Consider the following 17,700-nt stretch of genomic DNA (forward strand, 5'->3'; position numbering starts at 1 on the left):
GTTTTTGTTATGGTTTTATTTCTGTGTTTTGGGTTTTTCATGGGTTGTTGTTTTGTTTTGGTTTGGTTTTTTTGGTTTGTTTTGTGTTTTTGTTTAGTTTGATTTTTTTCCCCGTTGTTTATGACCGGGTTTTGTTTTTGCTGTGGCACCCTGAAGTACTTGGGACTTTTGATGCTTGAGAACAGATTTCCAGTTTAGGGTTTGTTTATTATTCAGGTCATGATGTGCTGATGGTCAGTGCTTGTTACAGGCCAAGTTGAGAGAAAGAGCTGCGAGCTCTCTCTCACTTGGAAATTTGCCCAAGGCAGCAATCATTCCTCAGTTTGAGCTACTAGAATTGTTTCGTCTGTACAGGTTTGCCAAACACGTGGTCAAGATAAAATTACATATTTTTCCTTGAGACTTTCCTGGTGTTAGTGAAACTTGATTGTTACAACAAAAGCCACGGTCAGAGTCTTTCCGTTTTTACTGTCCCTTTGGCTTAGCTTCTTTTTCTGATACATGGAACTTAACAGCTTGTGTCGTTTTCCCTTCCATGATCTCCTACAATAACCAAATGCAAAGTACAGTAACACATTAATGTTTAGGTCCCTGGGATTGTAAGGGAATGCATTCCCAAGAAAAACAGTATCACTGTATAGATTATGGGATTTTTTTCAGTGGTGCTGCCATGTAAGGCAATAAATTTAGCACAGATTTGCTATTGATGTTACCTTTGCAAAACAAAACCTGAATTTAATCCTCTCAGTTTTTATTCTCCTTTTATTTTTCCATGTAACTGTAATCTGGTAGCTGTGGCTAGTGGTTATAAAGCCTAATGCAGCATGTATTTAACTTGAAGCAATTGGATAAATGCCCCTTAGTACTTAAAATGATTAACTGTGCTAAGCTGTTTCTTTTGAGCAGAGTTGAAATGTCCTGAGAAACAATGTTCAAATTTGCTGTCCAAACATATGAGTAATTAAATACTTGGAATGATATGTTTACAAAAACACCATTCCATTACAGCTATTTCTAAAGTGTCTCAGTAGTGCTATGAACCATTACTACTGTTGGTGTTTGTACTCACGTGGTGTGTAGAAGTCCCACCTAAAGTGAGGGGTCATTGTACAGGGTGCTGGGTATGAGATTTCTGGCAGCAGAATATTATGTCACTTGCTCAAATATATGTTTTTTGCTTAGCAAAATAAAGGGAGAGGGATGATGATATTTTGCTAGAGTGGAGTTGTACAAAAGGGGAGATAGGCAGGTAAGCATGTCACAAGAAATGGCTGTAAACTGAATTTACATAGATTTGAAATGAGACAAGTTTTCTAGTTATTAAAGTAGTGTTGTCATTTTCGAGGGAACCTTCATTAGTTTTAGGAAAGGTTTATGTAATATGGTTGATCAAAACATTAGGAGGAGTTTTGTTCTGGGTCTGTGATCTGTGCCCTTTGGAGAACTAGAAATAACTGTTGCCCATTTTTCACTCAGATTTACATGTGAAATGAATGTAAATGTGAGACACCTCAAGCAGAAATTTCAGCTTCTTAGGGTTTTATGCCTCATGGTCAAATCACTACACTGGAATTGATGGTAAGGATCATTTGGGTCAGGATGCATAACATCTGCTTTACCTTGTATTTACTGTGTAATAGTAACAAACAAACTTTTGACAATTTTTTTACAAGAGATCTGATAAATTAGGTTTTTTTGTTTGGTTGGTTGTTGGTTTTTTTTTACCTAACACTAGCACCAAAAGCTTAATGCACATAATAACACAAATCCAGAAGTAACAAAATCTAAATTGATACAAATCCCATTCATGTAGAGAGGTGTAATGCTGGCCTGGCCTGGGAATACCTGGGAGCCCTTAGCACAGAAAAGACATGGACCTGTTGGAGAGCATCCAGAGGAGTCCACAAAAATGATCAGAAGGATGGAACAGCTCTGCTGTGAGGACAGGCTGAGAGTTGGGGTTGTTCAGCCTGGAGAAGAGAAGGCTCTGGGGAGACCTTATTGGAGCCTTTCAGTACTTAAAAGGGGCCTATAAGAAAGATGAGGACAGACTTTTTATCAGAGCCTGTTGCAACAGGACAGGGTGTAATGGTTTTAAACTAAAAGAGGGGAGATTTAAACTAGATGTTATGAAGAAATATTTTACAATGAGGGTGGTGAAACATGGGCCCAGGTTTCCCAGAGAGGTGGTAGATGCCTCATCTCTGGAAACATTCAAGGCCAGGCTGGACGGGGCTCTGAGCAACCTGATTTAGTTGAAGATGTCCCTGCTCATTGCAGGGGGTTGGACTACATGACCTTTGAGGATCCCTTCCGACCCAAACTGATCTATGATTCTACCTTGTTCCAGTAAATGTGTTTCCATCTCTTTTTGCTTGGCCTGAACAGCATAAACTTTTGCTTAACTGTAGCTCACTTGGAGTGTAGAGGGACTATTTGTTCCCTTAGTCCTTCAAGTCTCCAAAATCTATTTATCTAGAAATAGCTATAGATGTTTGAGAAGTCTGAAGACAGGGAGAAAAACTTAGAGTATTTGCTGCATGTTTTAAATAGTGGGTGCTGATTGCTTTGCTACAGAAAGGATTTGGGTTTTTCCACAGTGTCAAATGTTCCCTGGCGACATGTATCTCTGTAGAAGTTTTGCAAATTGCAGCATCGTTGTGTTAAGTGAATGCACAGTGGTATTGGTGGTGTGCTGGCCAAGGGTCCTTGGTTCACAGTAGGGCTGGCTTGGGTGTTTTTTCTAAGGAAGAAGCTGCAAAGAGGTGAAAAATAATTTGGTGATGAAGTTGTATCCTTTCCACGTAGACTGCACAGGAGTTAGCTGTACATAATTCATAATTCTGCACAGGCATTTAGGTCGAGGAGCGATTAATGCTTTCTTGTGAAAGCTGAGAGAATGAGAAATTCTGTCTTTTGAATGGTTTTCTTTTCATTCTAACATGTGCATCCTCAGAGTGCTTCTGTTCTGAGAATCTTTAACACTATGATATACACAGGCTGACTTTCCTCTCTTTTGGGCTGCTTATCCAAAAGTTGTAATAACCTTGATAAGTCAACACAGTCTCTTTCATCTACCAAACTGGGAAGGCTCTAGAAAATGTCAGCCAGGGGGAAGTTGCATAGTTAGAGTTCTATGCTGCACTGAACAGTATTTGGATGTTTTTCTGGGCTCATGGGGCTCCCTAGCTATTTTAAGGTGTTTAAGTTTCGCTATCTGCTACTCAGTGACTTTAGAAAAGTATACTTGTCCCAGGGCAGTAGGGTAAAAGAGAAAGTCCATCCTAAAATAATGGTGTAATTCTCCCACATGTCTTCACAGCTGAAACAGTACTTTTTCTTGCCTTCTTTCATGGCTTTTTTTTCCCTTGACATTAAAAAAGAAGGGGGAAAAATGAGCTCTACTGGAGTCTCTATGCATTAAGAGCAAGATAAACTGTTTTCTTTTTTCATTTCCTGTCATTTCATGCTTCCATCAGGAAGAAAAGAGAGGTCAGTCTTCAGTTGTTTAGGAAAAGAAGACTTGGTTACAGATATTTAAACAAGCCCAAACCAAGCAGCTTAATTGGTCACACGAGGAAAGCAAGATACCACGGTCATCCCCTGCTTCCCTCATGTGGCATCCCTGTGACCCTAAACATTTGATTATTCTTTTTCCCTTTGCTTGCCTCTATGTTTAGCTTTGTATTTTCTGTTAATAGCACTCAAAATGGATGCTGTGCGAGGCAGGCAAAGGTATCTCCCCACACTGTGTGAGGGCTGATGCCTTGCCATGGGGGTGGAAGAAAAGAGCTTGGGGCTCAAGCGCAGCTGTTTCTCCAGTGTTAGGGAACTGGTTGTGTGACAAGGGAAAGATATGCAGTGCGACTGGCTGTGGGGTGGCCATAGGGTCTGGAAAGACTACAAAGGGGGAATCAGTCTCCTGGCAAATTGCACTTAACCATCAGGATTGTCTCCAGGAATCCTTTCTTGTGTTTGCCGGGAACCATGCATTTTGTGTTCAATTCTGTTTGAAAAGGTTCATCTTCAGACAATGAACACAGACCTACAAATTCTCTCTGAGTGTCAGTCTGGTTTGTGACTTCCAAACTTTTAAGTTTTCAGCTCTTTCACACTGCCCTTACTTGCTGACCTGCCTTCAGCAGACTGGTAACTTTGTGGCTGTGAAGAGAATAATCATGTTGGAGCCATTTAATGATCTACTTCCTGCAGAAAATGCTTAAGGAATGAATGCATTTCAGTATCAGTCTACTCTTCGGACCTAAATGTTGTTAATGTAGGGTAAAGAAAACTCTAGGTGAAGTATCTCTTCTTGTACACCAACATGAAGTTTCACCCCAAAAAACCCTTTTACTTAGGTGAAAGACAACAGGCCAAGACATGCTACTTAAAGCTCTTTAAAATAACCAAGTCTGAGTTCTAGTATTTTCAAGTGCTTGAATACCATGGCAACAAGAGCTCCAGTGCTTCAGATAATTGTGGACAGAATTCACAGGCTTCCCTAGGAGGAGGCAGTAGTCCTCTGAGAGTTTTAAAGAGGTCTGCAGCCTGAGGCTGCTCATGGGAGCAGCTGCTGATGGGAGCTCATAGAAGAGAACTTCTCTCCCCAGAGCTGACCTTCTCAGTTACTAACCAACAACCAGAGCAGATTCCCAGGTCTGTGTGGGGTACGTCCCACTGGAGTGTATTCTAATTGAAGTTGTTGTGTCTGTGAAGACATTTACTGGGCTACAGCAAAATCATGCTTAACTCCAGAGAAGATTTAAGATGTTATTTTTTAAAAATTAAAATGCGAAGTTCCAGTCAGGCCTGGAAAGTGCAGCTAGCTGAGAGGGCATCCCTTGGTACCCAGACTGTGGTGAGAATCATGGGCAACCCATCCCGATCCCAGAACCAGTTACATAAATGCTACAGATAATGAACGTGCAGTTTGTTGCTTGCTCTGGAGAGGGATCAGACATTGTAAGCAGCAAGATGAGCAAGGAGATGCTGACACCTTGGAACTGGGATTAACTTACATCATAATCAGAATTTGGTGAACCTGGGAAATCCCCTCATCACCTCTCTTGCGGGGGTTATGAGAGACATGGCTCTGTGAGTAAGGAATAAAACATTGGGTTTGGTGATTGACTGTTTTAACATGAGGATGTTTGAAGATGCTTTAATCAAGGAGTTGCTCCGATGTAGCCCTCCTCTAGGCACAGGTGACATTCCTGTCTCAAAGGTGGCAGCGCTTCTAACAGTGCTCTGTGTGTGGTACATAAATTGGTTTGACATTCTGTGTTATTAAAATGGCAGCATTCATTTCTCCCACTTAAGTTTCTAAAAGACATTATTTACTCCTTTCTTGTCTTAAGAGCACTTGAAAAGAAAGCGCATAGGACGTGCGTCCCTCTGGCTCACCTTCACTACACCTCTCTCCCATTCTGCTTCCTCCTTGTAATCCCCAAGTGAAGATGAGTAGCCTGCTGCGAATATGACGTCTCTGACTAGTGTCATTGCCTCCCACCAGTCTGAGTGGGTGTCCTTCACTGATGATCTGCTCCTCCCTGTTAACCCACGAGGTAAGCTATCTCTGATGTTCTTAGAACCTTCTGAGACTCTGTGTTTGCATTAGAGCAACTACTGTCATCTATCTAGCATCACAGATCATACCTTCTGAGTGGAAGCAGTATGTGCAGAGGTTAAATTATCTCCTGCTGCACCTATATAATAGAAGAATTTGGGCCAAAAATGTAAAAATACTCTCCTAATGTGAGATTTTCTTAGCATAGATCTAATGCAGGGTTTGGATCTGTCCTTTGAAATTCAAGACAGTATCCAACTGACCGTGGAGGAAGTCTCACTTATTATAATCTAATGCAAAACTATGCCCAGTTTTAGACTAAAAACTACATTAGGTGAAGGAAAATTTTCTTCCTACATTTAATGGCAAATTTTAGAGATTTCAATTTAAAAAAAATGAAGTGATGGTGAGTCCTACCAATCTTTTTATTGTTTTCTCTATTTTAGGTAGCACCGAGGAGCCTCTGGAGAAACGTTTTTCTTCCTCAGATACCTCTTCAGAAGAGAACCCCAGTGTGGACAGAGAATTTCAGGACCTCTCCCACACAGAGCTGGATGATGCAGCTGACAAATCCAAGGTGGATTCTGCTGTGCTTGAGAACCATGTGTGTCCCAGCGCTGATTTGTCAGCATCCATCAGTGCTTGGGTGCAGTTTGAAGATGCACCATGGACAAGTGTTTCGTCAACCCACCCACAAGCAGGTGAGGCAAATGCCTGAAAAGGTCCATTCCAGTAGCTGACAGAATACAGTGAGAGCCTACGGGATTTTTTCCTTGCTCTTTGATTTGTCAGAGGTTGAACTTTGACTAGCTTTTACTGTATTTTAACAGAATTAATGTTAGCGGAGTTTTGAAAAGGGCTCATAATTTAATTCTGGGTTGAACTAACAGTATAAACCAAACATGTTTTCTTTTTCTAAAAAAGATAAAAGACTTCTATGCCTTATTCCACCTATGTCTTGACCCTGGAGACTGCCAAAATGTGCTCATAGGGAAACAGCATATTGGTGTTTTCAGTAGTGACATTTCTTCTGTACAGGTATGAACAGCCATCTAAAAAGTCTGAGCTGTGCTTGCCTCTGTCATCTGGAACTGAAAGAATGATGATAACTGTCCTCTGTGGTTATGGTCTTTATCTGCTCATAGTCCCCATATGGTTTTTGCCAGAAGCTTAGTGAGACCAACAACTGGTACGCCAATGACCATCAGTACTTTGTGCTGTCTTTTGATGCTATGATTTAGCAGCTGGAGAATTACAAAAGCAACCAAAGTTGACTCTGATTCCAGGGCTGCAGGTACTTTTCTTTGAATGTAAAAGTTCTTTCTGACATACTTTAAACAAGCATGCAAAGCCTCTGTCTTTCCTCCTCAGCTTATGCTAACTGATATCGCTACATGAGCTTCTAGCTTTTCTGGGCAAACAGACTTCTGTCCCTCCTCACAGGAGACTGCGGTGTAATAGCCCAAGAAAACATTAGTTTACTTCTTCATGTTCAAATTGAGATTCTGTCTTTGCAATTCCACTTTGTTACTTCTAGTTATGAAAGCCATTTAAAGAGTTATAGCTTTCCTCTGCTTACCGAGTCCATCAAATACTCCCTGTGACATGAATAATACTTCTGTCAGAAACCTTCGGTTGGCAACTTTGGATAAAATCCAACAGTTTTCCATCTGCTCTTTTTATGCGTGCTATAGACTAGTCTGAGACAGTGGGTAGACCTTTGTGCAGATGTGGGTGAGTCTTCATGCAAAAATAAGTTTTTCTGAAGCTCTGCCTAAGACCCGTCTTATCCTTAGATTTATGTGTTGGTTATTCTTCGTAGTTGTAAATACTTACTGATCCTGGCGATAAGCGGAAAAGTAAGAAAACCCGTAACTGTAAACCTGTAAAACTGAGATGCTCTACCTCTATTATTTAATTGCATGGTTAAGTGATCCTTACTCTTGCCCATACAAGTTCATAAAGCCACGTACTTTTTCAAATGGAGCTGTTGGTTGCTCTGACTCCGTATTTCCTTCCTAATGTTGTGATGCCCTTGTCAACTGGAAAACTCTTTGAGTGCACAATCTTGTTAAAAAAAGTTACTTGCCTAAACAAAGTTAGCCATAACAACCACACTTCCATAAAGCTAATTTAATGGCACATTACTTGATTTCCCATCCTTAAAGGGATGTAACCCAGTCTTAAGGTCTGTGCTTAGCAAAATCACTGCCTCTTGGTTTGTGTTTTCAGTCACAGGGGACACTAGGTTGTAGGCAGAGCTCTAGGATATCCCAGAGAACACTTTCCAAAGCATTGTTGTTTTGAAGAAGGCACCCATTTGTGCTGCTGTAGAGGCTTATCCCAAGTGATCCATGCTACTGGGGGAGTATTCATACACTAACTTTTAGCATCTGACTGAGATTCATGGAGGAAGATGGTTCCCCTGGCAGTCAGATCAGGGCTCTTGCTTTCTTACTCCATGTAATTCTCGTATGGGAGGCTGTTTTTCTGTAACTATGTGGGAAGTCTAAGGAGGTGATGTGGATATTTTGAAATCCTCATTTATGAGCTAGCTTCACTCCTTCCTGGACCCCATCTTAAAATGGCAAGACCAGTACATCTGGCAGCCTCTAAAGGGAAGATTGTGGGGCAGAAGAGATGACAGCTCTTTGTTTCTGGCCCTCTACTCTGAGGAGGACATTGACAGGAAGAAGCAGGATAAACTTCAGCCTTGTTGTTCTCAATTAATTTGCAGGTCACGTCTTTTTTTCTATGGGCGGCAGCAAAGCTGGGGACTTTGTGTTATAATCACGACACACTGACACACTCAGGGGAAAGCCTGTGGTGACAGCAATTATTCATTTCCAGTAGCAAACAGCCTGCATAAGAACAATAGCAAATAGCCAGATACGGGCCAGGGGGAAGTGGATAAAGGGCAACTATGGACAGATGGATTGGTGTGAGAAGGATGGAGATGTTTGAAATCTGTTTCCTGTGCAGGCAGCTGTGAAGAGCAATGTCCTGAAGGCTCAGCACCCTGACCACAATCCTGTCAGGGCTCCAGCACTGTTGGGAAATCATCTGTCTGTCCATGCTGAAGCAGCTGCACAGCTCACTAGATCATTCCCCAGGCTGATGGCCAGGCTGCCTGGAAACAGGTTTTGAAAATGGCTTGTGAATTGGCATTTCCAGAGTGCTGTGAGAGCGGGGAAGATGGGCCCTAGGAGGGAGAGATGCTGTCTTACTCCAACCATAGTTCCTACGGTATTTTTGCACAGGTTCCCCTGGAAGGAGATCTTTGTCTCAAAGTGCTCACAGTCAAGAAAAAAGAATACTTTAAAGACAACTGTCATGTAGTGGTTATCCTATAGGAAATATGTCTAAAAGAAAAACGAGTCTAATGTTGAACCCTTGTTGCCCTGGGAAAAGGGAAGACAGAGCAGAAATTAGGGGGACTGATAGTAAGAAACAGGGCTGAAAACACAGGCAACAAATTTTGAATGTGAGAAGTCAAGACCTGAGTAGTAGCAAAGAAAAGCACCCATTGTGAGCATCATAGCGGAAATGATATTTATTTAGGGCATTTTTGTAAACCCTTCATTCTACCTGGTATAGACAAAGTAAACGCTAGGCAAAAATCTTCCTTTCAAAATATTTCCGCTTTTTAGGTTTATGCATTCTTAACTGACAGCTGCCAAAGGATCTGGATTTCTCCCTGGGAAGCAGTAACTCTTGAGCAAGGCCACAGAAATATTTAGTCGCAAAAATGATGTATTGTGGTACCCTCTTCCTCATTTTCCTTTTGCTGGAGAATGCACAGACAGGGAATGCTTAATTAATTATAATAAAACTCCTCTATAAAAGTCTGTGGCACTATAAACATTATTCTCATAGTTACTATCAGGCTAGTCAAACTGGTACTGCAAAAGTGAAAAATGAGACTTTTGGGCTCACTCAAATGTTCCTATCACAAACATTACATAATCTCTAAATGATCACAGCCAGCTGGTGACATAACATTTGCATTTGTTACACAATGGGCAATCTCGTATTCTATCGGTGTTAGCTGCACTCTTGAATTCAATGAGGTATTCAGCAAAGCACCAAAATTAGAGCACAGCAAGATCTGTTACATCATCTGTTCCACACAACACCCACCCCTCGCACACCGCCCCCTGTCCCCCCACCGCTTCTTCCCGAGAGCTTTGTCTACTTTTAAATGGCTCAAGTAACTTGGACTCCTACCATGTCCCTTGAGAGGTTTCCCACAGTAAGGCAAATCTCAATTTAACCATTTTGTGCAGTTCTGTCTGAAAATAGGAAGTACGTGCAACATGAGATGAGCAGCTGAAAGCCAGACCAATTGTGATGCTGTCCTAAAATCAGAAAAATCTGAGGTCCTGTGTGATAGGAAAGGAAACAGCGTGGTGCTGACAAGGTTGATTGTAATATGGTGTAGTGATGTGTCCTCAAAACATCAAAGAGGAATGAATGCTTAAAGGTAAATCTGCATATTAAAAGCAATCCATTGTATTAGGAACAAACACGTTAAGAAATGTAAAATCCATGTGGAAGAAAACATTTTTCAGTTTGGGAAACAATGAGTTGATTTTCAGTGTCCTACGCATGCTACAGAGTTTGCCTGTTAGGGATAGTTATAGCAGTGGACTTTCAACATAAACAGATTTCTGAGAATTAGTGCAGCTGAAAGGCTGTTACTGTGCATCTATTGACATTAGACACCAAATTCCAAATTTCTAGGAGAAAAACCCTAGCTTATTTACAAACTCAGTTTCAGCACTTCCAGGAGTCTGGAGAGCAGCAGGAGCATCTGAAGAGGGACCTAAAAATGTCTACATTTTTACTTCTTGTCTTTTTTTTTCTGTTTTTTTGGTTTTTGTTTTTTGTTTTGTGATTGATTAGATTGTTGTTTGACTCAGCATAGGGAAAAATGCACTTTTACTACTTCCAAGCGTTAGGGAACCTGAAACAGTGGTAGGTGTAAGAGTCGATTATAGTAAGACTTTAAAGAATATCTGTTTCAGAAAAAGCTCTGTATGGTTACAGTTTTCCAAAATACAAATCTTCTTCTTTAGAAAAACCAAATAATTATATTCTTCTGAAGTGGCACAACTTATTTGGAATAAAATTAATTCGCAATTCTATGTAAGTATTCTGCAACACTATTCCAGTCAGTTTCCCTGTTCAACAAAAGCTGGTTTTGCAAAGCACAAAACTAGTTGACAGTATATGAATTATTAAATCTTCTGTGTTTCTAAATTAACTTAGGTTTTTCATGTTGCTGTGACTGGCTTTAAGCAAAAAAAAAGAAACATTGCAAATCTAAGGTATTGTTTTATAAAATAATTCCACAATTTCTAGAATTCCAGATATAAAACACTTAAAAGCCCTTTGCTCTTGCTCCTGGCTTATGTATGGAGCTCAGCTTTTCAGCTTGTCCTCTGCATCCAAATAAATAATTCTGTCTGTCAAGCGATTTCAAGTGAAGTTTTAAAGGTGGCTTTTCAGGTGCTTTATGCCTTGTTTAGCAAAATGGCTGAGAGAGGGACTGACGTTATAATCACACACTTGTCCTTTCTCTACAGGTGTCAAGCACAACACAGTGCACAATTACTGGAGGGAGAAGTGGGGTTTTGTGGTCACAACACTCTCCGCACAGCAGTTGTCAACATGTGCAGGAAGGAGACACATCTCCTGACTTTCAGCTCCTCATCCTTAGGGATGACTCTACTCAGAAGCAACTCAGTACATAGGCTCACAGCTGTACAAATATAAATATATTAATACCTGCTTACCTGAGGTAGAATTGCAGCTATATAAAATAAATTTGCACTTCTGAACTGGCAAGGTAGGGAGCACTGTTTGGATAGTCCCCCTATGCACACAGCAAGGTTCCCTTAATGAAATGGTGTCCCACTGTACTGCTTTGATAGAGCAGAGAGAGAGAAATCCTGTTTAACATTAACTCACCATTTTTTCCAAATCTGTCAATCTAGTAAGAGTCGTTTATGTAGTACATAGGGAGAAGAGACCCTCTGTCACTGGTTGTTCTGTAACTGCAAGATTTGTGGTGCACTGAGATCTTCGTTGGTTTAAAATATAAACATAGATGTACTAACTTAAAAAACAGTTATAATGCTCATGTTAAATTAGAATTAGATTCTACCAATATGCCTTTCCTTAGTTCAGGAAGATTTCTTTACTGCATTTTTGTTTTTTTATTTCCTCACTAGAGTTGCTCATTGTTCCTAACATTTGTTAGGGCAAAGAGTATGCAATGCACAGAGTATAGAGTACACATTCATAGCAGTAGATGTATAAGATTGTGTTCTGAACTTTGGATGGTGGTTAGGCAGGACTTACTGTTTGACATGCAAGTCTAGTGAGTGAGTAGAACAGGGTTTTTGGCCTAAACTGAGCAGGAATCTTATGCAGTATATTCAGATTGGGGCACTCTGTCCTGCATGTTCAGAAACAAAAGCCATTTCTAGTCCACATCAGTAAGTCATTTTCAGTCATATTCTTCCTCCCATGTGGAGAATTCCTAAGATGATTACTGGATTTGAGTGGGTGTCACAGATAGAGAATGCTTAATTAAATATCAGAAAACCACTTCATAAAAATCTGTGGTACTATAAAAACTTCTCTGCGTTTCACAACACATATTCAGATCTTGTCTGTGGTGGCAGAAACATGAAATCTGCCTGCTCTGAAAAGTCACAGCTTCTACAAAACTTGAACAGCAGGGAAACATTCAGGTGCCAGCAGTATGGGGTGTAAGGCAGACAGCTGAGCAGTGCTGGAGGATAACAGTGCCAGGCACTACTGAAGCTGCTGTGTGTTTGTTACAAAACAACTGCATTGCTGTGGATGTTGAAATTTATATTTACATAGTGTTAGTACACTGATGTGATGTGTCTTTGGAATAGTTGTGATCTTCTGGAAGATTGCCCTGTAAGTCTCTAACCGATACCTGTGTATTATCTATCTCCAGTGTCTTCATCAAAAGCACCGAGCTGGACATCCCCCTCCTCCAACTCTTCCGAGAGGCGAGCCCGTGCCTCAGAGAGCAGCTGGACAACCAACTCGGAAGACACCAGCAGCCCAAGCATTGCTCCCTCCTATACAGATCTGCAGTCAGTTAACACTGAGGACCTGACCAGCGGTGGAACGTCTGCCGCAGACTCACCTGGTAAGAGGGAAGCCTCCAAGCTTCCATCTTGATCTTTTTGATGCTACTCAAACTCACTGCTCAGAAGTGAGCTACAGGGAGTGGATCCAGAGCAGAACAAGCTCAAAAATTAGGCAGACTAACATTTTGTTCTAGTCCAATTCCCAAAAAAAATCACACCTGGATTTGACACACACCTGATATGTGCAGGCTCCTAAAGCAAGAGCCAAATGCAACTATGTAGTTTTTGGTAGATTTATCTGAGTGAAATGTTGGAGCATTTCTGGTATTTGCGTACCACATCAGCTTAAGCTGACCTGGGAGCTCGCTCTCAGTCTGTTGTGGGAGAAGCTGGCTGCCCTTCCAGAACTTCTATGCAGATATTTTCTTAACTCATCAGTATGTTCAGCTGAGGCAGGGCCAGCTCTGCATGGCTGTTTCAGTGAGTGCGAAGACACAGATCCAGGCTGCTGGATACGTTCCTTGCACTGTGCTTTGCACTGTTGCTGTACAGTAATGCAGAGAGAATGTAGGAAATGACAGAGGATGGTTTAGCAGCAGATGTGATCATTTAAGGATCCTTTGTCTGACATTGTAGGGATCTATTCAGGTGGTATCCTGACTCTGGAAAGATATGCTGTATGATATTGTAGGTCATTGCTGCTCAGTTGTACTCTAGATAATCTCTGATGCTGGAGAAATAAAGCAGAGTGGTGCCACCTGCGTCATCCCAGAGTTGGGCTGATGAGCACTCCTGTGTGACAAAGCAGACTTTCACAGAGCATAGAAAGAGCTGGCATGTCAGGACACAAAAAGGTTAGAAGAACACAGGTGCAGGAGGAAGCATTCTGCAGTATGTTGGAAGCTGTTCCTCTCAGGTTGAGGAAGGTCAGTAGCTAACCAGTTTGGTGATGAAAGTTGGTTTGCTGGTGTCATGATAGCTCAGTCATGTGAGTTATTTAATGTGTTTCTCTCAGGTGGTGAATGTAACTGTGTGTGTGAAATAAGATCTGTTTGGGGAGAGTGGACTTCCATAGACTTCCTAAGCCCCACTGAGGTCATATGTCCCTTTCATAAAGAGCACATACTTGCATTACCTGAAAAGGGTGTTGTTTGATGGTTCAGTGAAACTGGCTTGGACATCAAGGAAGGTTCATAAACAGCAGCATGGTAGGTACTAGCTGGGCACTTAAGACAAAGGATTTGTGGGGAAGTAGTATTTACTTTGGATGAGTAGAGGCCCTTCTTCCTTCAAATAACAGTTACCACAAGTCTCTCAAACTGTTTTTATTTTAGAATCCTCTGCTTGGTGTGCTCTGAGTCTGGAAACCACTGGTAGAAAGGTAGAACGGGCAAGCTGGATCATGTGCCAACTGTTTGGATGCCAGTGTGGTCATCAGTTCTGTTCTGATGAGCTTGTGTCTGTTAAGGAGAACTGTAAGGGTTTTCATCTGAACTGTGTGCTGGATATTGCTGGTTTGTTGATTTGGTATAGGTTGCCAAAGGGCGGCTTTTGTCATGGTGACTGTCTGCATGTGATCAAGGGAAATGAGGGATGCCTGGTTCATATATACCTTGCATCATATAGAGAAAGTAAAGGCAAAAATGGTGGTGTATAACACTGGCATACATATGGAGTCGTTTGCTATATATGGCCAAAAGTTGATACTTTGGTAAAAGCTTTGTATGCAACCTTCTTACTCTTCCTTCTTTCCCAGTCAGTCACAAACTGGCATATTTATTATCAAAACAGGTACAAAAAATCATTCCAACCACCTATAAATTTTTAAAAGTAAAAAAGTAGGTAACATAGGCAAGGCTGCGTCATTAACTAAAACTTGTAAGATACACTACCTCAGTGGTACTGGAACTGGAGTAAGAAATACATTGAGTCTTCGTACCACCAAGCGTGGAGTTTACAAAGGGCAGCATGAACAAAGTGCATCTGTTTGTTCCTGTTGGTGGGATGGCTCACAGCCCGCCCCCCAAAGGTGCCTGCTGGCATCAAGCAAGGTTTGTGGAGGTGAGGGAGCTGAGGACCTGGTGGCCATGCAGCTGTTGTACATTTCTGCTTTTCTGTTGTTCGCTCCACCTTCATCCCACCCTCACAGTGCATAAATGAACAAAAATGCATTATGGCTCTCTCTCCTCTCTGCCCCTCTCCAGAAATTCAGTCATTCAAACCTGACTCGATCTAAGCATTTGATTGCCATTTCTCTTCTCAAAAGGCTGGCTGCCTGAGTCTGCAGTGGAGGTGGAAGGCTCCATCAAGGCAATGAAATAACTTACTTTATTTTGATGAAAGAAGAGTGAGACATCCTCATGCTCTGTGTGATGGTGAAGTCACATTGACTGTTAGCCAATATGTTGACTCCAAGGTTAAGCTTGATGGAGAGAAAAAAAAATCAGATTCCTTTCACTGCTAAAATCCCAACAAAAATAAGAAAGAAATTTTTGATCTGCTTAGTGATGGTAGAGAATCAGGACAATAAGAGTAGCTCCAGTTTAATATTGTTTCAAGCAAGAAAAACCTGTTAATGACAAAAGTGTGAAAAATTCTACTCAATGGTCAGACACTGGGTAAAATAACTGTTTTAGCCATGGTGAATTTTTATTGCCTGAACAGCACAGAAGAGCATCCAGGATAGTCTGTGCCATAATATCACTATCTGTCTTGACTTCAGGCTGCCTGCAAAATGCTTAAGCATCAGCTGCCTGTAGGAGACTGGGGCATGGGGTTTCGTGTGGGAGCAGATGGAAGCCTGAGGTAGGTCTGACTAGGGGTGTACCCAAAGCTGAATCCCAGCAGTGAGAATGCACATCCTGGTGTCCAGGGCTGGTAGGCTGCAAGCAGGTAAAATTGGCTGGGAATCAACTTTCTCACAACTGACACAAGATTTCAGTGCAACACAATTCCATGGGCTTGAGCTTTATCTAGTGCCTCTGTTTATGTAAGATGTGACCTACGCAGATATCTGAGAAAGATGCTAGAGACCTGAATGACCCTAGCCTGAGAGTTTACCCTCACTACGGGAGCACTGCAGAAAGCCCGATGGTGTCAGGATAAGCTCATTGACATCCTGTAAAGGCAGTAGACTGCACAGCGGTGAAGGTAAATACTGCACAAGCAGAGCTGAAAAAGAAGATTTGCCTTCAATCAAAGTGCAGCTAGAATATGCTGCACTTCATTGTCTCTTCTAGTTAGAACTCTGGCACCAAGAACTCTGGCCTTTTATATTATTTTCATCTTTGTCAGTATGAGGAGGCTATTTTAGCCTGCAGCAGCTAGCCAATAAATTTGGGTCAAGTGATAGCAAACTGCCCATTTAATGTGGGTGTGTTTATATGATTATAACAACAAGAACTTCACAGCAGCTAGGGTTTCACAGGGTGTATGAAGCTGTATTTGGTGCTGGTAAAGTGGGCCATTTCTGCAGAGCTTTCTACCATGCATCGCTGTGTCGCTCAACTTGGATCAATGAGCACGGAAAGACGCAGAAACTTTTGGCGTTTGTGCTGTACTCTGCAAGATAAGTAACACAGGACATCTCTGTTACTGATACAATACAAGTATTGATTCATTCCGAAGCAGATGCCTGTCTCAGCTTTCAAAAAAGGCCAAATATCTACATGTCAGAGGAGCAAGGGAGAGGCCATCTTGTAGCTAGGATTATGGATCTGGAAACACTGGGGTCTGTTCTGAGGTTAAGCACAAATACCTCATAGCTGATTTGGATTTCTGCACTTTGCCATTCATCTCTAAAATAATTTTATTTATATAAATTAAAAATAAATATTGACTTGTATACAAAAAAATGTGATCAATACATATAATAAAATTGATAAGATATATTTGCATAGTTAATAAACTCTAATATAAATAGAATATATAATAAAATCTATGTGAGATAATAGTGCTCTGTGTGTGTGTGTATATACATATAAAAAGCTGATTAGCTTTGTACACGAGTTCTCTAATAGTTATTTTGGGTGCATTGTATTGCTAGTTCTTTTGTGGTTTCTGTTCTGATTTGTATCTTAGGAGAGCTGCAGCTATGCTGGGTATGTTGGTGGTTCAGTTTGCTGACCAGTTGTTCTGTTTGGCATTTTCCTGAAGCTCTGGGGCTACTGGGATACTGAGGGAATCGCTATGTTGTTGTTTTCTGAGAACATCTGCATGTTTGGAGATAAACATTTGCATGCGTGACCCCAGCTGTTCAAAATCCAGAAAGTTAATAAATAGCACAAGGAATTAATTCCAAGAATGTTGTTATTTTCAAAGTATTACCCTGCCTCCCAAAGAAGAGTGTTTGAAGCTGCCAGGACTATCAGATACTTGCTTTTTCTTCAGGAACGATGAGGAATTCCAGAGTGCAAGGACGAGAGGATATAGTATTGCTGTCACAGCAAGAAAGGTGTTAGAAGAAAGCTAAAAAGGGTCTGCTCTTCCTAATTCCTGTTAGGCTGAGTCTTATTCTGCTCCTTAATCAGGCCTCCCTTGCTATTCCACATCCGTGAAAACACCAGGTCTAAGACAGGGAAGAGGCAAAGTGTGAGAGGAGGAAGTGGCAACATGAAAGAACTGGCTCTGATTTTCATTATTGCTTAAAAATGTTTTAATTAAAAACATTTTTATTAAAAGCATGTATATATAAAAATATAGGATTTTTTCTGTGTGTTTTCTCACCTGCATGCCAGCGTAGCATCAGTTCTGATCTCATCCATGTCATTGGCCCTGGCTAAAGGACCATCTCTTAGTTCAGGTGCTGAGTTTTCTCCTCATGGCTGTTCTGAACTGCAGGCACACAGATTTGTAGCAGGCTTGTACTTTGTTATAAAGAGCTAAGTGCTGAACCTACATGGTGTTCTTAATGAATTTCACTCGTTCCACTCCTACTCACTGGTGGTTTTATATAGTCAGAGCAGCTGAAAGCAAAGTGGCCAGAATTCTAGCCCCAGT

At 41.3% G+C, this 17,700-nt stretch overlaps 1 protein-coding gene across 1 annotated transcript in view; it reads left to right on the forward strand.

The window, feature by feature from the left end:
• Positions 1–17,700, forward strand: part of STON2 (stonin 2) — a 78,106-nt gene that overhangs the window by 12,934 nt on the left and 47,472 nt on the right. The window contains exons 2-4 of the mRNA XM_082057560.1: positions 5,358–5,564; positions 6,013–6,267; positions 12,564–12,761. Of these exons, the coding sequence (XP_081913686.1) occupies positions 5,477–5,564; positions 6,013–6,267; positions 12,564–12,761 (541 nt within the window). The 5' untranslated portion in view covers positions 5,358–5,476. The remainder of the gene's footprint in view (positions 1–5,357; positions 5,565–6,012; positions 6,268–12,563; positions 12,762–17,700) is intronic.

This window comes from Streptopelia decaocto (assembly GCF_964273445.1).
Source record: "Streptopelia decaocto genome assembly, chromosome: 7".
Classification (NCBI taxonomy): domain Eukaryota; kingdom Metazoa; phylum Chordata; class Aves; order Columbiformes; family Columbidae; genus Streptopelia; species Streptopelia decaocto.